The sequence below is a fragment of the Antedon bifida genome, chromosome 7 (genome assembly GCF_963402885.1).
Source record: "Antedon bifida chromosome 7, ecAntBifi1.1, whole genome shotgun sequence".
In the NCBI taxonomy this organism is placed as follows: Eukaryota; Metazoa; Echinodermata; class Crinoidea; order Comatulida; family Antedonidae; genus Antedon; species Antedon bifida.
Genome location: NC_136232.1, coordinates 11,684,945 through 11,707,552, shown reverse-complemented (window position 1 = coordinate 11,707,552; position 22,608 = coordinate 11,684,945). Strand labels below are relative to the sequence as shown.

The window sequence follows — 22,608 nt, the reverse complement described above, 5'->3', positions numbered from 1 at the left end:
TCTTACTGGTTATGTTGTCCTTTTTTCTCATATACTGTCTCATTCCCGGATAACAATCTCCTTTTTCAGCTTCATTATATAGGCTTCTTCTTTCTTGCTTTTTATCATCCATACTATCCTCATCGTCTTCATCATTTCTCTTACTGGTTATGTTGTCCTTTTTTCTCTTATTCTGTCTCTTTCCCGGATAACAATATCCTTTTTCAGCTTCATTATATAGGCTTCTTCTTTCTTGCTTTTTATCCTCCATACTATCCTCATCGTCTTCATCATTTCTCTTACTGGTTATGTTGTCCTTTTTTCTCTTATTCTGTCTCTTTCCCGGATAACAATATCCTTTTTCAGCTTCATTATATAGGCTTCTTCTTTCTTTCTTTTTATCATCCATACTATCCTCATCGTCTTCATCATTTCTCTTACTGGTTATGTTGTCTTTTTTTCTCTTATTCTGTCTCATTCCCGGATAACAATATCCTTTTTCGGCTTCATTATCTAGGCTTCTTCTTTCTTTCTTTTTATCATCCATACTTTCCTCATCGTCTTCATCATTTCTCTTACTGGTTATGTTATCTTTTTTTCTCATATACTGTCTCATTCCCGGATAACAATATCCTTTTTCGGCTTCCGTGTCTACGCTTCCCTTTTCGTTCTTTTTATCATCCATACTATCCTCATCGTCTTCATCATTTCTCGTACTGGTTATGGTGTCCTTTTTTCTCATATACTGTCTCATTCCCGGATAACAATATCCTTTTTCGGTTTCTGTATCTACGTTTCCTCTTTCTTTCTTTTTATCATCCATACTATCCTCATCGTCTTCATCATTTCTCCTATATTTTGTTTTCGCTGTATAATCTTCATTAATTTCAATCTGGTGTACATCAACATCATCTTCATACGACCGCACCACGTCTTCTGTATTTAATACTAGAAATGTAATGTTTTTATATAATATAATTTTAAAAGCGATTTCTATACAATGCCTATAAGTTTAAAAACATGAATTTCAGAGCCCAAAAGCATTAAAACACTGTGTATGCAATATCGAATTTAAAATTAAAGTTTAAAAACACAGCCCTTTAATTTACAATACGATAAAGTTCATAGTATACGGACCTGTACAAGTTATTATTAAGTCTTAGATTAACAAATTATTAAAAAATAAAATTAGATGTATGATATACCATATTGCTTTATTTTTATGCAAAAGAATACGTGATAACATAGAGATATTACATTTCTTTGGTTATGGGTGAACCAGCACCACCGGTGAAGGCAGCAGGGCACGTGATGCACGAAAACAAAGCATCGCCATACCATTAAAAAAAATACATGACATCATTAATTAATTTTACCGTTTGAGACAGTGCGAGACAGGCAAGTAAAAACAAAATGTATGCATAACTTCGTATTTGTTTAATGTTTAAAAATTACTCACACTGTTTTAGTTTCGTACAAACGCGACTCTACAGCTCACTATGTCGGTCGGTTGGTCGGTCGGTAAACACTAACTCAAATTTGAGCACGCGACTGCAACCATGTATATGGCCTTATTTATCTTAATCATTTCCTTTAGTTTCTCTCACTTTAAAACTGTACACATAATAACAGGACTGTACACGCATTTAAATAGCTGTTCTGTTAAGACCTTGTTTGCCAAATTATTTTTCAGATTATTGCCTTTTCAGTAATTTTTGTCTCGTTCGCTCTTTCCGTAATTTTTATTTCTTACATTATTAAGTCCAGTTAATATAACGATCGACAGTTGATAAATAACAACAACATAAATCGAAAAGGTTTTCTTCCTCGAACTATTTATTTTTATTTATTTATTAAACATTTGGCAAATACCCAAAGAGGAATCCAGTGCACCAACATATGATATTACCAATTATATCTTTAATGAAATTAATGTTTCCACAAGTCCAATCTGATGACGTCATAGCTAGTAAGAGCAAACATAATTATCGTGACGCGACAACGAATTTATTGTTCTTTCACAATCATTTGATTGGATTAATAAAGTTAAAGATTAATTCTAAAATATTATTTATCAAAAACAGCATAAAATATAATGGAGAATGAAACTTTTATAATTTATATTGTTTTATGTAAGAACAATGTTTACCTATATCGTCGATCGTATCGTCCTAGTCGTAGTCTTAAAGTCATGATCAACAAGAACAATAAACTCGTTGTATCGTCACGATATTATTGCTCTTACCATGGAGAAAAACATTAAAAAAAGGAATTTTCTCCATGCTCTTACTAATCATGACGTCATCTGATTGGATGTATTATATATGACAGCCAGCATGAATGGTTATCCTATAGTTAGGTTAAAAACTTTTTCGATTTATTTTTTTTTCTGTATAATTTATTTGCTTACTTACTTATCGTCCCTAGTATGGCCCTTTAGTCAAGCATAACCAGTATGTGCGTCAATTTGCTCTTTTTAGTCGCGTGGACGCGACTCTATAGTTCACTATGTCGGTCGGTTGGTCGGTCTGTCTGTCTGTCTGTCTGTCTGTCTGTCGGTCTGTCTGTCGGTCCGGTATCACTATGCGTTTTATCGCTTTCTGACCTTATCTTGATATCAGTTTAATCTAGCTAAGTCAATTTTTCACAGAATATTCCTTATGGCCAGGAATCGATGTGGTTATGTTTTCACGGTGCGCAATAAAAGAATACGCGGTCTACGCACGATTTAACGAAATCACGTTTGTAATCATATCTTCACAACCATGAATCACAATTAAATAAAATTTGGTACTCATAAATTTAAGGGCATAAATCATCATATGGCAATACAATTACGTGCGTAGCGCATGTAACGCATGCGTACGCGCGCTTAAAATTTTCAAAATTTATTTTCGATGAAATAAGAGTACGTTTCAGGCAATTTTAAGCGTTTACAAAATTGCCATGAGTGCGCAGATTTTTGCGCGCGCACTGCGCGTTAAATGTTATTGCTCACTCTTTTTGCCCGATTTCTGTTTTGTTGACTTACTTTTCAACTCGAAATTACGTTATACGAGCACGTCAAAAGTGACAGGCTACGCACGTGTAAATTAAAAAAATATAAATGTTTTTAAACATTTCAACATTTTTAAACATGTTCAGTAATTTCGGTCAGTATAGTTCACTATGTCGGTCGGTCGGTCTGTCTGTCGGTCTGTCTGTCAGTCCGGTATCACTATGCATTGTAGCACGCGACTTAATGGCTGTTGGCCTTGTTTCTGTGCCATGTTCGTTGATGTCATATCGGTTATACGTACTGTTTATGCCTAAAAGTTGACCGGGAACTGGGGTTCATAGTGTCAATTGGCCTTCTAAATGAGTTAAAGTTTTTTCTTTCCTTTTTCTTTTGAAACATTCTGTTATGCTATTTCTGCAAAACGTAGGCCAACAGGTTAATTATCGAATAATTTCGGACTTGGAACCACCGATACGCGGCGTGCCTCTTTAGGAAAATTATAGGACTAATATAACTCACTCAAAAATTCGTTAACTGACCCCGTTTAATTAAATTTATATTTTATGTCCTATCAAAACGAATTTTATAACCCTATAATAGATTCTAATTATATGACAAATAGAGCATGCCAAGCGGTTATTTTTTTTATAAATTATTATGTGCGAATATTCCATCAAGTTGATTAATATTCCTAACAACTGTTTGTATCATTGTTGATTGGACAAATGTCTTTTTTGTTCTCTGCTGCTTCTCTATGGAATTCTCTCCCTCGACATATTACAAAATCACCATCCATTGCTATTTTTAACATCTAATGCTAGCGCCTTTGATTTTTACTTCGGTTTAGTTGATACTGGCGCTATACAAATACCTACAATATTATTAATAACTATAATAACTCAGGGTCAGGTGTATCAGAGGAATTATATTGAGCTAGACGCCTACAACTAACTTGACATACGTGACGTGTCACATGTTAGGGAGTCTAAACAATGGCTTTAGTCTTTAAACAGTATGTGTAGGCCTACTTAGAGATTCGCATTAAATAAATATGATCCTTTCATGGTTTAATAATAATAATTAATTAATAATTAATAAATGTATACATACTCAACCATGGCAATAAAAAATAATTAATTACATATATTATGTTTGACCGTGTCATTGGTCACTTGCCATGTAGTAGTGACTATTTGCAAGATCAATCTTTAATTTATTTTATTTATACATTTAAGATTTCTATAATTTATATTGGAATTATCATTTGTTTTAAAATATGACAATTAAGGATGCTTTTAAGTTTACAAAACATTGAATTCCCATCGCATAGGACAGTACTTGCATTCGATAATGTAGTGTTTAAAGTTTAAGTACCTAAGTTGTAGTTGAGGGCGTCATCAAATTGTATGGAAGGCCACTGCAAACAAAATTTAAAAACCATTACTTTCTTGTTTAGTTTATTTTAGATTTTTTAATTATTCAAACCAACTATTTATGGAATACATAACAATATATCATAATGTAGATACACATTAAGTTCATGTAATACATTGCTTTCTAATCCGAAAAGACCAACGGCGGCAGCACCATATCATACATTTAGGCCTACTCAATGTAAACAAATTGACTTTTTCAGTTACTGTTATGGTATTTTACATTTGAATATCTAATATTTTATATTATAAACTGTGCTTGGAATACATTTTGTGAATTACGAATGAAAAGGGTATTTCTTAAAAAATATTAGAGCTACTGTAGGCTACCCATGGTGTGTTTAAATCGCTCCTGACAACAACAAAAACTGCAGGATACATATTCCATTGAGAACTTAACATAACGGTTAAATTATCTTTGATTTCTTTCAGAAAGTAGTGCCCTTCGCATAATAGTAGTATATATGTACATATTGTTATATTATCTTAAATCTTACTTCTTGTCCCTATGACTTTTTTCTCTTCTTCCTCTTTTGAACAAAGTGCATGCCGACTATCAGCGTTTACTTCTTTAGCATCAAGAATTGATTGTATCCATCTCTTTTTATAATGAGGAGTTGCGGATTTCGTTGGTTTTCTTTGAAAACATTTAGGCAAATATACTTTAAATTCTTTCCGATTTATCCGTTTCGGAGTTTTACGTTTTCGTTTACCAACGCTTTTCATTCTTCATTTTTAAAACTTGCACAAATTAAGAATGTGACTGCACTCCTTAAAATAAAACATCCTACTAACTACCAAACAAATATACAGATGCCTAGATAATGTGCGTATCGTATAACATAACAATAGTTAGAAGTGTCCGACTAAGGCAACGAACTTAAGCTACCGTACCGGCGCGCGGCATTAATTAATAATAATGTAGAGATAGTGCTTGCTCCAAAAAGAGTTGTGGTTAGCATCTTCTGGTAGCCGACCACAAAAAAGTGTCATGTACACATGGTGGGTAGTTGCCGACCTGATTACGCGCAACCCTGGTTTGTCTTGTGTGTGAGTTGGATAAGAGTCTATTCATTCATTCATGTGAAGGAATTGATAATCAGTATTTAATAACAAAACAATTTTAAAATACCTTAGACTCAAGTTTCTTTACTAAAAAATCTATTTCATTCCATATTAAAACCACTAACGATTACATTTATTGAATCAATTTTTGGAATTTTTATTGAGAATACAAAACATTAACAGTTTAGCATAACATATCAAATATAAACAATGATACATACATACAAGTAAATAAAAATGATCAAATATTGAGATATAGTTCGTTAATTGTAAACCTAAAATAAATGTTATTCATCTAAGTTACCGTGTCAAGACAGTTTCTTCAAGCTGTCAGCTAAACACGTATGTTAAATTAATACTGGTTTATAATTAATGAACCATATCTCAATCTCAATCTAATCTAAACCAGAGGAAAATGTTTTTACTATTATCAAATATAATAATATGTATTCAAATACATTTCCAAATCCATCCATAATATTTCTAGGAATTTTTTTTCTGCAGATTCTCTACTTTCCCTCATTCCATTTATCCTTTTTTCGTTCTTTTTCTTGGACCTCTGTCTTCTTTATTCATCTCTAACGCCAGGCATCTTCAGTGTTTTGGGTTGCTTTGAAAAAAAAACAGAATTGCACTGGAAAGTTTTAAACTATTCCAATCACCGGGAAGGTGAAGGGTTCGGAGAGGTAATGGAGTATCATAATAGCCACATTAGGAAACTAATGGCGTTTGGGAGCAATGAAATATCAACATTGTACTGCGAAGGTTTTAAAGTACATTTAAAATCCACCCTGGGGCGGGTATGATTTCTAGTATGTAATATATGATCGATCCATACAAAAACATTCGTAAAGCCAGTTACTTATTCGCCGTAGAGGAATGCTAAAAAAATCGCGGAACTGGTGCGGCAAATGGTAAAGTAGGTCAAGGGTGATCGATTCATACCAAATTAATTTGAAAAAATTAAGTAGGTCAAGTGTTATAACGTTCGTAAAAGCCAGTTACTTATTCGCCGTAGAAGGCGTAGACGCAAAAAAGTACGCGGAACTGGGGTGGCAAATGGTAGAGTAGGTAAAGGGTGATCGATTCATACCAAAATATTTTGAAAAAATTAAGTAGGTCAAGTGTTATAACGTTCGTAAAGCCAGTTACTTATTCGCCGTAGAGGGCGTAGATGCAAAAAAGTTCGCGGAACTGGGGTGGCAAATGGTAAAGTAGGTCAAGGGTGATCGATTCATACCAAAATATTTTGAAAAAAATATATAGGTCAAGTGTTATAACGTTCGTAAAAGCCAGTTACTTATTCGCCGTTGAGGGCGTAGACGCAAAAAAGTTTGCGGAACTGGGGTGGAAAATGATAGAAAAGGTCAAGGGTGATCGATCTATACCAAAATATTTTGAAAAAATTAAGTAGGTCAAGTGTTATAACGTTCGTAAAGCCAGTTACTTATTCGTCGTAGAGGGCGTAGATGCCAAAAAGTTCGCGGAACTGGGGTGGCAAATGGTAAAGTAGGTCAAGGGTGATCGATTCATACCAAAACATTTTGAAAAAATTAAGTAGGTCAGGTGTTATAACGTTTGTAAAGCCAGTTACTTATTCGCCGTAGAGGGCGTAGACGCAAAAAAGTTCGCGGAACTGGGGTAGCAAATGGTAGAGTAGGTAAAGGGTGATCGATCCATACCAAAATATTTTGAAAAAATTAAGTAGGTCAAGTGTTATAACGTTCGTAAAGCCAGTTACTTATTCGCCGTAGAGGGCGTAGACGCAAAAAAGTTCGCGGAACTGGGGTGGCAAATGGTAGAGTAGGTCAAGGGTGATCGATCCATACCAAAATATTTTGAAAAAAGGAAGTAGGTCAAGTATTATAACGTTCGTAAAAGCTAGTTACTTATTCGCCGTAGAGGGTGTAAATGCATAAAATGTTATTGAACTTTGACCGGAAGAAGTAGAGGAGGTTAAGGCTAACATGTTGATGCAATAATAAATCAATTAGACAGTTATTACGTATTAAAATCTGTTTTAAAAAATATTTGTGACTGTCCCTTTAATTGAATTTGAATAAGGAACTAGGAACTAGGAACTAGTAACCAACTTCACAGACATCAGGTAGAGACAGACAGGCCCTGCCAGAGTTTATTTATAAAATCAGGAAAAACCAGTTTTAAAGGCGTTTAGGAGGCCTGGGAGTGAATTTGTGCAGGTGCTCTGTAACATGTATATGCTGTACATCAAGATACCTGAGCCTTTGCATGTGAATGCTACAAGTTACATTGGTGAATTGTAAGTAAATGCATTTTAATAGAATTTTCACCCAATAGTATTTTTTTAAATATTTTTATTCGTCTTAATTTTTGGTTAGATTGCCGGAGGCCCGATCGTCTCAATATAGTAGTAGGCATATAGAATGGGGATTGTATTTACGCCTAGGTGTCGACGTAGACACTTCGTTTTTAAAAGAAATTTTGAAGCTTTTTTCCATTAATATGATAATAGTATTCGGCATGTTATCAAGCAATATCTTGCCAGGAGCACACAATAGGCATAGGCCCTAGGCATTAAATGAAACAAATTTAATTTAGTTGAAATGACATGAAAACAATACAAATATACAAATTAGATATACAAAAGAATAGAAATGAGTTACATTGAAAAACGAAAAAATGAAATTATCATAAAGTTAGTATGATGAAATCAGGTGATCAGTAATTTGAGCTTTGAGACTTGATGCAATTTTTGATATCTTGTGGATCTTCCATTTGTTTTCACGATTAATCGAAAGTGAGTACATCACAAAAGCAAAACGAAAATATCAATCCACGTGCAAACAATGCATTCTGGTATTTATAGCAAGAATCTAAATTATTAGAATCTACTATTTTTCACATTTTTAACTGTTTAAAGACGGAAACAATTATTGCAATAGGTCCATGGAGTATTTCATATTTGCATAAAATGCAGTTTGTAACCTTAAATTAGATCGAAAAATTATAGTGAAAAGTCTTTAATAAGGTTAAAAAAGAACTTGCACTTCCTCAAAATACTTTTTCATTCCTTCAACATTTTATTTTGTTCCCTTTCCACAATGTTTGTGTTAAATTTTCCTTTTCACAGAATATCTTTGTATTATGTAATTTTATAAACTTTCAGAAAAGTTGGAATATTTTGAAGAAATAAAATGATTTTTATTAGTACAGTATTTCATTCCCATTTCAAATTAATGGGTTCATTTACATAATGTCCTTTTATGGCCTCCGTAACTTTTAAAAGTTTTTACAATTTTTAGTCCTCTCTTACTGACTTAATGTATAATAATACAAATGATAATTAATTTTAATTTTTAGTTTACACATTTCTTCCGTTTGTAGAAAAAGTTTGTCTGAAACATCTTTACAAAGCTAAAAGATTTAGTTAACAACATGGCATCCTCTAAAGGTAAGTTTACACATTTAAAGAGTAGATTTATGATACACCTGGAGTCAATGTCAATTTACCTTTGAATATTGTGCAGTTAGATTCTGTTTGTTGACCCACAAAAAGCCACTGCATCATAGTATTACTGTAATAATATACTTTATTTTCTCATGGACAACATTTGATTCACCCAAGGGTGCAAGGCCACACATTGTAAAAAACAAAATGACATGAACGTAACCATAAAGAAACTAAAACATAATTTAAAAGGTAAACTAAGCCCCACCGGACACCAACCCAAACCTTTGTTATTGAGCTACGTCATATGTCACTGTCAGTCATGATTATCTTCAATGCAATGATATATAGTCTTGTTTTAAGTCTATGGCTATGCTTGTAAAAACTAGCACTTCACATTCCCACACATGTCCCACACTTCATGATTGGTGGATTTGTACATCTTTCAACTCTAGTTATGTTACCTTGTTTTATTAGGATTATGTCGACTTTTGGTCCTTTACAAAACCCTCTTAAAAATATAAGGGTGTTTTACTTTTCTTTCTAGAAATCTCTGAGGATGATTTTAACCAACTGATGACTGAAACAGCAGAGTGGTATGATAGACATAACTACCTTACTCCATTGAAACTTTTATACAAAGACCATCTGGCTATGTCTAACGTGCATGTGGAGGGAGCTAAAAGTGTCATGGATCTACTACAGGATTTAACAGCCTCTGGAAGTCTGAGCTCATCAAATCTTACTATTCTATATGATACAATAAAGATAACTAAGCAATTTGGCTTTAAATCAAAAGTTATGAATCAACCTCCAGAAGATATTAAGGATCATAAAGTAATAATGTTAACACCTTACAGACAAAGACTTTTTCAACTTGGAGCAGAACTTAATAGGGATGAAGTATATACACTTGATTCTTTACATAACAATCCAGTAAAGAGATATCAGGACAGCTGGAGTTTGATTATGGACTTTGAACACAGAGGGATCATTGATGAGGATGTGACAAAGATGGACAGATTTCTTACAGCTTTAAAAGCCAATCAAATGGACTGGTCTTTGGAGATTTTTTTTGATGGTTTGTTTTATATTTTGTATTTATACATAAAAAAGAAATTAGGCAAAATAGATGTTGGCAGATAAAGTGAGCATATAGAATGTACTGTATATTGTATTACATTTTGTGATGTCATCAAAATCATTAATATCTAGAATGTTAAATTATATAATAAATGTATTTATCATGGATTCATTAATCCATAATATTTATTCATTCTTGGTCCTCAAATAAACTGAGGAAATTTGGATTAGGCCCTCCATGGACCAATGGCAGCCAGCAGTGTAGCGCCTACCAGATCAGCACACCTGGAGACAATCCCCTCCCCTACTCTTTCTGAATAGTGTACCAAGTTCTTTACCGTGCATTATGTACACAGGACCAACAGCTTTACATCCCATCCGAAGTCAATGAGAGTAAGGCATCCTAAGGATGCAATCAGTATGGTAGAGATAGGCTTGAACTCATGCCTATCACATGGTAGTCCGATATTATCACTCTCTGATATATACAGCACCTGTCGATATTCCCAGACAGTCTCCCATCCAGAATGCAACTGAGCCCAATGTTGCTTACTTTGGTAATCTCACATGTTTTTGTTTACTTAGATCCAAAATTGCATGAAACAGGATTAAAACCACCATCTTCAAATTCTGAAGGAAAAAAGCTATCACCAAGAAATAATGGTACGTTAAGTACAAAAGAAGAAAAACCTGATTTGATAGTATAATAATTATTGATAATTATCTTGAAAATACTTGAATTTAATTTTGTTTGTTTGTCTTTGATTGGTATTTTTATACTATATTCTGTCCATTTAATACCAGAAATAATTAACCATTCCCATAAATGTATTTTACAGTATGTTTTGAAAAAATGTTGCAAGCGTTGTCTGATACTGAGTTATTTAAAGAAAATAAAATGAATTTATGCTTTTTGTTGTTTCTCTAAAATTATTATTAAAGAAATAAAACAAAGCAAAAACATATTTGGAATAAAATTTATAGACAGAAAGCTATTACTACATTGGTACTACTGTACAGCATAGATATTTTTCTTTTACTAAACTTACATTGAAAAGTACTCTTTAGCTATTGTTATTTATTTATTCTTTACTTGATTCTTACCAGATATTAAGATGTTTCTGAAGAAGATTTATACAAAGACATGAACCTAATGGGAACAGCAGTTTTCAGGGAAGAACACAAAGTAGATATTGCAGATGTATTCACAGATCTCACATTACTTCAATCTACAAAACAAAAACAGGTTGACCAGGCAACGAGGGAACAAGAGGCTAAACCTACAAGTATGGAGGAAGTATTGAAGATTATAAAATCTAACAGGTCATGTAAAGTTCTAATTACAGGTAAAGGAGGGATGGGAAAGACAACTCTTCTCAGATACATTTCTTATAACTGGGCTAAGGGTAAGGATGATGCATTTTCTGACAAAGTATTGTTTTTTATAAATATCAGAGACATAGATGTAGGAAAGACAATCATAGATAGTATTGTTGATCAACTTGACCTTGACAGATTTGCTGTTCTTATGAATTTAAAAACCAAAGAAGATTCTGTAAGAATAATTAAACAATTCATGATTCAACATGGGCAAGAAATAGTGATCCTATTAGATGGATTAGATGAGTTAAAGAAAGGTTCTGAAAATCGACTAAACCTGTTATATTTTAGATCAGGTTACAATAATATCACATTAATAACATCTCGACCTGAAAATATTACAACATTTGTTGAAAATTGTGATGTACATGTTCAGGTCAATGGATTTAGTGCAAAAATGAAGAAGCTTTATATTGAGAAATACTTTAATGACAATTCTGAATTAGGAAAGCAGTTAATTACAAAATTAAACCTTGACTCACACATGGATTACACATGGAGGTATACCTCCATTGATTACTCAGACTCGGAGCTTTCAGATGAAGAGTATTCAGATTCTGATGATGTAATCGAATACACAAATATACTTAAATTGTGTTCTTCTCCATTGTTGTTACTTATAATTTGTAGCATGTTTGAAAAATCCACATCATTTTTGCATTTCAATTTAAATCCTGTGTCAATTACCATATCAGATTTGTTTAAAGAAATAATTTGTTGCACTTTGAATCAACATACAAAGGTACAGGGAAGTAAAATTGCAGAATTTGGGGATATTAAAGATCCATATAAAAAGGCTATACTTGCACTAGGTCAATGTATGCTTGGAGGCTTAAAGGAAAACAAACTCTATATCTATAAAAATGAGTTTGATGGTATGGTTGACAAGGATACAGTAGAATTAGCACTTAAACTTGGATTTGTTTACAAAAAAGCATCTAATATTAAAACAGATAGAAAGGCAATTTTTGCACCCACACACAAGCTAGTTTCAGAGGCTTTAGCTGGGTTTTACCTTGCTAATGCATGTTTGTCAAATGAGATGAATGAAGAAGAGTGTAAAAAGATGCTGTTAAATCCATATCTACACATGACAATCATATTCACTATAGAATTCCTAGGGAAAGAAGCTGGTAAAATTATGAAACATTGGTTAAAGGTGAAAACAGCTCCAAACTACTATTCACTAGTAAAGTATTTCAGCTATGTGAAGCCAGAACATGAAATACATGTAATAGGTGATTTACCAAATATATCAACTGATGCTGTGTGTGAGATGAGAAATGTTCTTCATTATGATGAAACAATTGAAAATAAACATTTAGTACAACTTATGAACATTTGTTTTAAAAGGTTTAAGAAAAATTCAAAGTGTATTGTAGATACACTATTAAAGGTCATAGAAACTAAAGACACTAAACCAACAAAACCATTTTGTTCTATGCTAGTTCATATCTATATCATTATACATGGACTAATGAGTGATGATTATATAGATGATGATGATGGCAGGTTGTTTGAATTGCATTCATTGTTAGAAGACAGTGAGATTGATACCCTTTCAGCTGTAATGGAAAATTTTCAATTTAAATACAGTTTTAGGTATATTAATGTTATGAAGTCAACAAATCGTAAATTCTTGATTCATTTGTTGCAATTTTCTTGTAAACAACTGCATCTGAATTTCAAATCTGGTAGTATTGATGTATTGAATCATGTTATTGATCAAGCAAATGACATATCCTTAGAATTAGAAAAGATTGACCTCAGTGATAATGATTTAAGTAATATTTCTGTAGGTTCACTGACAATTATGATGAAGGTAACTTATGACATAAATTTGAGTGATTGTCAATTATCTGGTGCAGTTTTCAATGCATTATTTAACAAGCAAGCCACGTTGCTATCGAACGACATACAGCTTTGTCTAAAGGGAAATGATCTTTCAGCAATAGATGGTGTTTCACTTTCAAAGTTAGTAAATCTATTGAACTGCTATATTTTCAAATGGACTGATTATAGCTTGTCAGTTAGTAATCTAGAAAGTCTTGCAGATGCCTGCCATGAACATGCTAGTATGTTGACATGGAAACATTTAGATTTAAGTGGTCTTGATTTAGCTGCAATTAAAGGATCCAAATTAGCTTGTTTATTACAATTCTCACCAGAATTACGTCATCTTGACTTGGTTGATTGTAATCTCTCAGGTACTATTATAAGAGACTTATTGGATGAATGTGAAGTAAACAAAGTGGTATTGAAACCTGGTATGCTTAGACTAAAAGGAAATGATCTTTCAGCAATAGATGGTGTTTCACTTTCCAAGTTGGTAAATCTAATTAATGGTGATTTATATTCCGGTGTTTCTAGATCCATGTCTTTTCTGGCTAGGAGATTTTATGGATTCGTGCATTCTCATGATAAAATTTTCAAATGGACTGATTATAGCTTGTCAGTTGATAATTTAGAAAGTCTTGCAGATGCCTGCCATGAACATGGTAGTATGTTGACATGGATACATTTCAATTTAAGTGGTCTTCGTTTAGCTGCAATTAATGTATCCAAATTAGCTTGGTTATTACAATTCTCACCAGAATTACATCAACTTGACTTGGTTGATTGTAATCTCTCAGGTACTATTATAAGAGACTTATTGAAGGAATGTGAAGTAAACGATGTGGTATTAAAACCTGGTATGCTTAATCTAAAGGGAAATGATCTTTCAGATATAGATGGTGTTTCACTTTCCAAGTTGGTAAATCTAATGTTTTACTCTTCCGTTAAGTATGTCTTCATACATATACCTGATAAACGTTTCAAGTGGAGTGATTTTAGATTTTCAGTTGATAATCTAGAAAGTCTTGCAGATGCCTGCCATGAACATGGTAGTATGTTGGCATGGAACAGTTTAGATTTAAGTGGTCTTGATTTAGCTGCAATTAAAGGATCCAAATTAGCTTGGTTATTACAATTCTCACCAGAATTATGTCATCTTGACTTGGTTGATTGTAATCTCTCAGGTACTATTATAAGAGACTTATTGGAGGAATGTGAAGTAAACAAAGTGGTATTGAAACCTGGTATGTATAGACTAAAAGGAAATGATCTTTCAGCAATAGATGGTGTTTCACTTTCCAAGTTGGTAAATCTAATTAATGGTGATATATATTCCGGTGATTCTAGATCCATGCCTCCTCTGGCTTGGATAATTTATGGATCCATGCCTTCTGATGTTAAAATTTTCAAATGGAGTGATTATAACTTGTCAGTTGATAATCTAGAAAGTCTTGCAGATGCCTGCCATGAACATGGTAGTATGTTGACATGGAACAGTTTAGATTTAAGTGGTCTTGATTTAGTTGCAATTAATGTATCCAAATTAGCTTGGTTATTACAATTCTCACCAGAATTACATCAACTTGACTTGGTTGATTGTAATCTCTCAGGTACTATTATTAGAGACTTATTGGGGGAATGTGAAATAAACAAAGTGGTATTGAAACCTGGTATGCTTAGACTAGAGGAAAATGATCTTTCAGATATAGATGGTGTTTCACTTTTCACGTTGATAAATCTAATGGATTCATTCAAATGGAGTGATTATAGTTTGTCAGTTGGTAATCTAGAAAGTCTTGCAGATTGGTTGTATTTTGACATGGAAACGTTTAGATATTTGTGGTCTTCACTGCAACAGCTGCAATTAAAGGATTCAAATTAGCTTGGTTATTACAATTCTTACCAGAATTACGTCATCTTGACTTGGTTGATTGTAATCTCTCATGTACTATTATAAGAGACTTATTGGAGGTATGTGAAGTAAACAAAGTTGTATTAAAACCTGGCATGCTTGACCTGAGGTGGAATGATCTTTCAGGTGTTTCAAGTTGATAAATCTAATATATTGCTATGATCTTTTCAAATGGAGTGATGATAACTTGTCAAATGATAATGTCATGGACATAGAAAATAGTACAGTATATATGGAATCATTAATTTCATCATTCATAAAAATTCATTGTAAATTTGAAAACATTTCCATATGAGTTGACTAGTAAAATTGTCATTTTGTCAAAGGGATTAATGAGCAGATATCCACTTGGATGTGCTTTTAGTCAAAGTATATACATTTTAAAATTGAGATGTACAGTATGTTAAAACGAAGAATTTCTGACTTTTAATTGCTTCATTGTAAAAATTTGAATCTTCTGAGATTTGTTGACACAGCATTGTTATGTCACTTTAGACAAAAAAGATCAAGAATCTGTAAATAGTCTGTCTTTATAATACTCATTGCATAATTACGAGTCTATTACGTGCCTGCTTACCTGGATAAACCCGACAATAGCCTCTTTCCACGATGTGCGAAAACAATTACAAAAATAAGAATTTTACAGTAGTTCACCTCCTTAATAAATGGGACAGTCCGCTATAGCGCCATCTCGTGTGACCACGTCGTGAAGACAGCACAAAGTTTATGAGAACGATAGAATTCTAAATTCGAGTCGAGTTGATCTTTATTGCTAATAGATACGTTGGAATACGTTGCCCTTGTTTTGTTGTTAAACATGGGCAGAAATACCTATAAATTATAGTTATAATTTGAAGTTGATACGTTGTAAATCGTTGTCTCGTCTGTGTACGAGACAGAAATATTTCTGTACATTCTGGAGTTTCACCGGCATAGAGTAGGAGCATACCTTACGAGGAATACAAAGGATTCAGTCAGAATATAATGGCTGAACAATTGGATATTAATTTAATGGTTTATTATTACCAATATCCCAGAACAATATTTAATTAGTATTTTAGATGTTTTAATTTTTATTATTGTTCAATTCAATTGCTCTGTGATAAAGCATTTTGTACAGTTGATCTTGATCCAATATTAAAGATTACTTTTTTGTGGTCTAAGATCATTCATTGCATGTTGGATGGGAATTTGTAAAATTATGGTTGCCATTACATTAAATTAATCAATAGAGATATCTAACAAATACTATTTAATACTATGTTATTGACAACAAATTGAATCACTCAAAGAATGGCTGTTAAGCCTTCAAAACATGGGTCTACACAGTGGAAAATTTATTTTTCTATAATAGTATCATTAATTTACATTAGTAGTTCCACATTTATTATGTAAATAAATAAATATAAATATTTCTCTACATACCGGAGTTTTACCGGAATAGAGTAGGAGCATACAAGATACAAGATAACTTTATTGTCAAAATTGTTCGAGATATGTTTTGTACCTGAGTAGAATAAATAATACGATGTGATAACTATATAAATAAATACAAATGATACAAGTGACTATCTTGAAAAGTTTTTGTTAAATAAATTGCATGCTATGTACATTGGTGAAAATCTGAAACGGTTTGTGGATATTTTTTCCTGTGTCAGTCTAACCCTTCCTGATCTACTTATAATGATGTCTAAATGTAATGGGTGTAATAGGTCTTGCATAATTGTGTCAAATTTCTTAAGTATGAATGTATTAAACATTTCATCTAAAGATTTCACTTCTACACTCTGCTGGCCTTGTTTACTAATCTCTGAATTTGACTTTTACTGTTTACATTGATATGAGAAAACCAAACAATAATACAATAAGAAATGATTGATTGAACAACAGAGGAATAAAACATATGAATGAGATGAGAACTAACATTAAACCGTTTCATTTTGTATATAAAGTACATTCTCTTATTAGCCTTGGTACGGAGTTCTTTAGTGTTGCTCTCCCAATTTAGTTTATTATCAATTATTAATCCCAAGTACTTATGACTTTCTACTATTTCAACAATTTCATTATCGATTTCAATATTTACATGATTAGTTTTATTTTTCCTTCTAAAATCGACAATAACCTCTTTAGTTTTTTTGGCATTTAGTTCAAGAAAATTTTGTTTACACCAGACTACAAAATGTTCAACATATTCATTAAACAGGGATGTATTATTATTTGAAATTAAACCAACTAGGCAAGTATCATCTGCAAACTTAACATTAAATGATTTACTTGGGTCAATATCACTATAAAAATCAGAATATAATGAAAAAACCTTACAACCACCGGCATAGAGTAGGAGCATACCTTACGAGGCATACAAAGGATTCAGTCAGAATATAATGGCTGAACAATTAGATATTAATTGAATGGTTTATTATTACCAATTTTATCTCAGAACAATAATATGCATAGCTTAGGGTGTGTCGAAAGCGAAGACCTCGAAAGCGAAGATCGAAGACCGAAGACCTCGAAAGCGAAGACCCTACGAAATGGTAGTGTACACAAAATTCGACCAAAATCACACAAAATCGATGATAACACCTTGAATTTACAGATTCTAAAAAAATATTTCGATTTTAATCGTTATGTTATCAAAAAACATGACTTTATATATGAACAAGCTCACTTGTTTTCGCCAATATGGAGTTAATAATAATATGGGATTTACGAACAAACACATCACGCTATTTGCAAGGCGACGGACGCACAAGAAGGACATCGCACAGAGCATTGAATTGAATGCAATATTAATTAAGTCACTTGTTCCGATAACTTTGTAGCACACGTCGCCTACAATTTTAAACCATAGCCAATTGTATAAAAGTATAGAAATAAACTACAGTAAGTAAATTGTAAGAAGTAAAGGATGGCGATAGGCCTATTTAGGCTTATTTTAGAGCCTATAAGCCTATAAAAAGTGTCCGTATCATAGATTTTACACTTGTTTTTAAAAATGTTATACGCATGAATACAACTTGGAGATCCATTTTTTTTTTGCATTTAAATATTATTATGTTGATGTATGTTTATTATCTATAATATTTGCCTATTGTCTAAATGTATGAATAAATACAATAATATATTTATTTTCCTTTAGTTATTCTGTATAGTATTTAAAACTTTTACATTTTCCCCATTGTAGTCAGTATTACTGATTTAATTATTCGCCAGTTTAAAAATGTTTTTTCTAATGTATTCATAATGGACAAATAATATTATCAGTATCGGTTAGTGTGGTTGGTGAAGCGACAGTACTATGTAAAGAAAAAAAATGTAAAAAGTAAAATAAATATTTCATTAACCAACGTATGAACTACTAAACGAAAACATCCTGCCGCAACGTATCGTATTGACGCGCGCAACATAAGGTTAAGAAAATACTCTTCTATCTATTTTGCATTCCCTCTTACGATGAGAATCATGATGAACGTAAAGCAGAAACGGTGTTGAACACGTCGGTTCCCACTTGTGATGACACGCAAGTTTGCACTTTGCGTCGATCTGGAAACTAATTCCAGCTCTTAAAATATTTCCCGGGCAAAATTTGACAGAATATATTCAAATTATGATTTGACAAAAAGCTAAAAAGAACGAACGATAGGCATCCGCGTTCTGCAAATTTTGGTTATAAATCGATCGTTTCCTGCGACATATCATCAGTTTCACAGCTTCCATAATTCCGAATAACATTTAATTAAGCCATTATGTCAACGTTCACAAAGACAAAAGCCATTCAAATCAAAGATTGAAATACAAAATATTCGTTCCAAAATAAAGTTGCCGATTTTGTTACGGTTGCAATGTAATTAGTGACGATAGTGTGTTCACGTTTAATATATTTTTCAAGATTAAAACGGGTGTTTATTCAAATCGGTATTACGTTTACCGACACTGTCAAAAGACATGTTTAATGAAGTCCCAGTTCCGCCAACCACAATTGTCCTCATCATCGAATAAGAATAAGTTTTCAAGCATTGCCCGTGGTGAATACAAAAAGAGATACTCTCTATAAATCTTTATTAAGTGATGGTGAATGTTTATCGGGCTAATTAACCACTCTAACCCCCAACCTTCTATCTCACAGGCTTGTGGATGAGACGACTATTCAACAGTCTCCCGATTGTCGACGTCCCGCTTCTAAATGTTTGCATCCCTGCCATGAGTCTCCATTAACAAAAGAAAATATAAATTTTAAAAAATTAAAGAAACAGGTTACCGGTTGTGTATAATGACCATTTAAATATAGAATTGACACTACACAAACAAATCTAACAGAATCATACTATTATAACGGGTTAACGATCAAGCAAAATTTTCAGAGGGTGATGTCTATCTATATTTTTGACTTTGACAATACAAAGATATAAAATAAAGTTCCGTTAGTTCACGGTAAGCTCTTGGGACGAACTGTCATTGGCCCGGGAAATATTTTAAGAGCTGAAATTGGTTTTCAGATCGAAGCAAAGTGCGCCGTAAGGAAATAACCTTGCGTGTCATCACAAGTGGGAACCGATGTGTTCAACACCGTTTCTGCTTTATTACGTTCATCATACGATCGTAAGAGGGGATGCAAAATAGATAGAAGGTGGATAGATAGATTTTCTGTTGCGCGCGTGAACGTTGCGGCAGATTTTTTTTTGTTTAGTGGTGAAATATTTATTTTCCTTTTTACATTTTTCTTTACATAGTACTGTACTGTCGCTTCTCCAACCACACTAAATATTCTGATACTGATATATTATTTGTCTATTATGAATAGGCCTACATTAGAAAACATTTTGAAACTGGCGATTAAGTAAAATAGCAATAGTATACAATATGAATCAAAGATCTTATATACTAAGATACATAAGATCTTTGCTACAATGGGGAAAATGTAAAAGTTTAAATACAATACAGGAAAATGAATATCTTATTGTATTTATTCATACATTTAGATAATAAACAATAGAAATAGGCAAATATTGTAGATAAAAAACACATAGCAACATATTTAAATGCAAAAAAGATCTCTGTAAGTTGTATTCACACGTAACATTTTTAAAAGCAAGTGTAAAATCAAAATACGGACACTTTTTATATAGGCTCTAAAATAAGCCTAAATAAGCCTATCGCCATCCTTTACTTTTCTATACAATTGGCTATGGTTTTAAATTGTAGGCGACGTGTGCTACAAAGTTATCGGAACAAGTGACTTAATATTGCATTCAATTCAATGCTCTGTGCGATATACTTCTTGTGCGTCCGTCGCCTTGCAAATAGCGCGATGTGTTTGTTCGTAAAACCCATATTAACTCCATTGGCGAAAACGCGTGAGCTTGTTCATAGATAAAGTCATGATTTTTGATATAAATATAACGATTAAAATCGAAATTTTTTTTCAGGATCTGTAAATTCAAGGTGTTATCACGATTTTGGTCGGATTTTGTGCACACTACCATTTCGTAGGTCTTCGCTTTCGAGGTCTTCGCTTTCGACACACCCGCATAGCTTATGCCTACAATAAACAATACTGCATTATGTTCATGTGTTGCTATACGATACACTAGTATACTATTTCAAGTTTAAGTATTAATTTAAGTAGTATAGTATTTTAGAAATGTTATGATTGTTCAATGCTCTGTGATGAAGCATTTTGTACATTTGATAATAGCTTATTGTGTAGTTAATCTGTTAACATAAATGCCTGTAGTTGGTTTTAGTTGAATGTATTTTTAGGTGATCATTTAGAATAAAATGATCACCTATTGTTATTGTATAAAATCTTTATTAGGTGATCATTTAGAATAAAATGATCACCTATTGTTATTGTATAAAATCTTTATTGGTTATCCGCCTCAAGCGGATAAGCCCTTGGAATTGTAGTGTTACTTTTTTTTATTATTCTTCTTTCTTTCTCAGATTTTGTGCACGCTGTTTCTCTGCAACGTGTTAACATAACATGTTGTGACTTTCTAAACATTTAGACATTTAACTGAAGTTGTACTGCGAAGCTTTTGAACGCTGTCAGAGCCACGTAGCGTAAGTTACGCGCGAATTTATGAAATTCTTAAATTGATCATAACTTTGAAACAAATAAATATTTTTTAACGAATTTTCAGCCACGGTTGCTTCACATCAATTGTAAACTGTTTTATCGCTACCGAATTTTGTAACATTAGAAAGTGCGCGCGTAAACGGAGTTTGAAATTTTAAAATGCTTCAAATCATTTTCTGATTAAATTAGCGCACGTTTCAGGTCATTTTAAGCGTTTAAAAAATTCCCACCAGATGCGCACATTTTCACGCGCGCACGGCGCAGGGAACGCGTATGAGCCTTTATTTTGCATAGATTGTGTTTTTCAAACTTCAGTTAACAATTTTGCGTTATTTTATTCACTATTCAACTGGAAATGGCGTTCCACGAGCACGTTAAACATGACTGGTTGCGCACGTAAAATGTCTAATAATTGTGAAAATGTTGCAAAATATGTCTACTTTTAAAAACGATACAGTTCATCAGAATGCAAGGTTACCCCCATTTTTTATTTTATTTTCTTGCAGTGTATGAATCATAGGTCTGATTTATTATAGTCTTGAATGCTAAAACGTGTTTGATGGCTACATTATATGCATATTAAATATAATTTTTGAAATTTTGATCATCAAACAAACACTAACATTTTCAAAGAGCAAAACAATAAACATAACGTTTATCTTTTTTCTTCACATTTTAATATATAAAACTTGAAAGTATGAACTTTCATAATATGTTACTGTTTCAAATGTGTGAAGATTTCATCCTAGTAAAAATTATGATTTAGTTTGATAGGTAATAATCAACTTGCATCGAGGGGTTCACGACATACCGAATGAACGAGTAATTGTTGTTCGGATTTTCTTCAGCAGCTGCTCATATGGCTCGATGTGTAGTGCAACCGACTTTGGTATCAGAGGTACCGGGATCGAATCCCGTCACGGGTAAATAATTAAATAAAAAGATTTGTTTGCTTATTACACTGAAAGGGAGTTTTATTATCGAATAGGCTACTTTTTGGAAAAGTCATGATTGAAAAGTACTTGAATGCGCAAGATACGTTTGTTGCGGGCGGATAACCAAACTCGTCCTCAAGTGACGAGTTTAAGTTCTAGTTATTTTTTTTCTTTTTATTGTTTCTGTACACTATTTTGTGTAACAATTATCTCAAAAAGTTTAATGTCAATGATTACAAAAATTTCAGAATATCTTTCAAATAATATAACTTAATCCTAATAAGCTTTCCAGCGTGATCACTCATCCGTGACGACATTTATACGCCATTTTGCGAAATCACATTATCAATCATATCTCCATAATTCATTATCACATATTAATGAAATTCACTACACGTAAACTTCAGATCAAGGGTAAAATATTAGCAAATAAAAACGCACGCACACGTAGGTTCATGCGCGTGATATCGCG

The 22,608-nt window shown here is 32.7% G+C and overlaps 2 protein-coding genes across 2 annotated transcripts in view; one reads left to right on the top strand and one right to left on the bottom strand.

Annotated features, from left to right (window-relative positions):
• The window catches only part of LOC144847586 (3-oxoacyl-[acyl-carrier-protein] reductase FabG-like), an 88,468-nt gene extending 68,054 nt beyond the window's left edge, over window positions 1-20,414 (bottom strand). Inside the window, exon 1 of the mRNA XM_078704021.1 lies at window positions 20,402-20,414. The gene's annotated coding sequence lies outside the window, so the exon portion shown is untranslated. The remainder of the gene's footprint in view (window positions 1-20,401) is intronic.
• On the top strand, window positions 7,646-11,183 carry LOC144848837 (uncharacterized). The gene is made up of 5 exons (XM_078705764.1): window positions 7,646-7,756; window positions 8,842-8,908; window positions 9,453-9,986; window positions 10,574-10,651; window positions 11,096-11,183. The coding sequence occupies exons 2-5, from the start codon at window positions 8,893-8,895 to the stop codon at window positions 11,134-11,136; spliced, it is 669 nt and encodes a 222-aa protein (XP_078561890.1). The 5' UTR covers window positions 7,646-7,756; window positions 8,842-8,892; the 3' UTR covers window positions 11,137-11,183.
• Window positions 20,415-22,608: the final 2,194 nt, after the last annotated feature.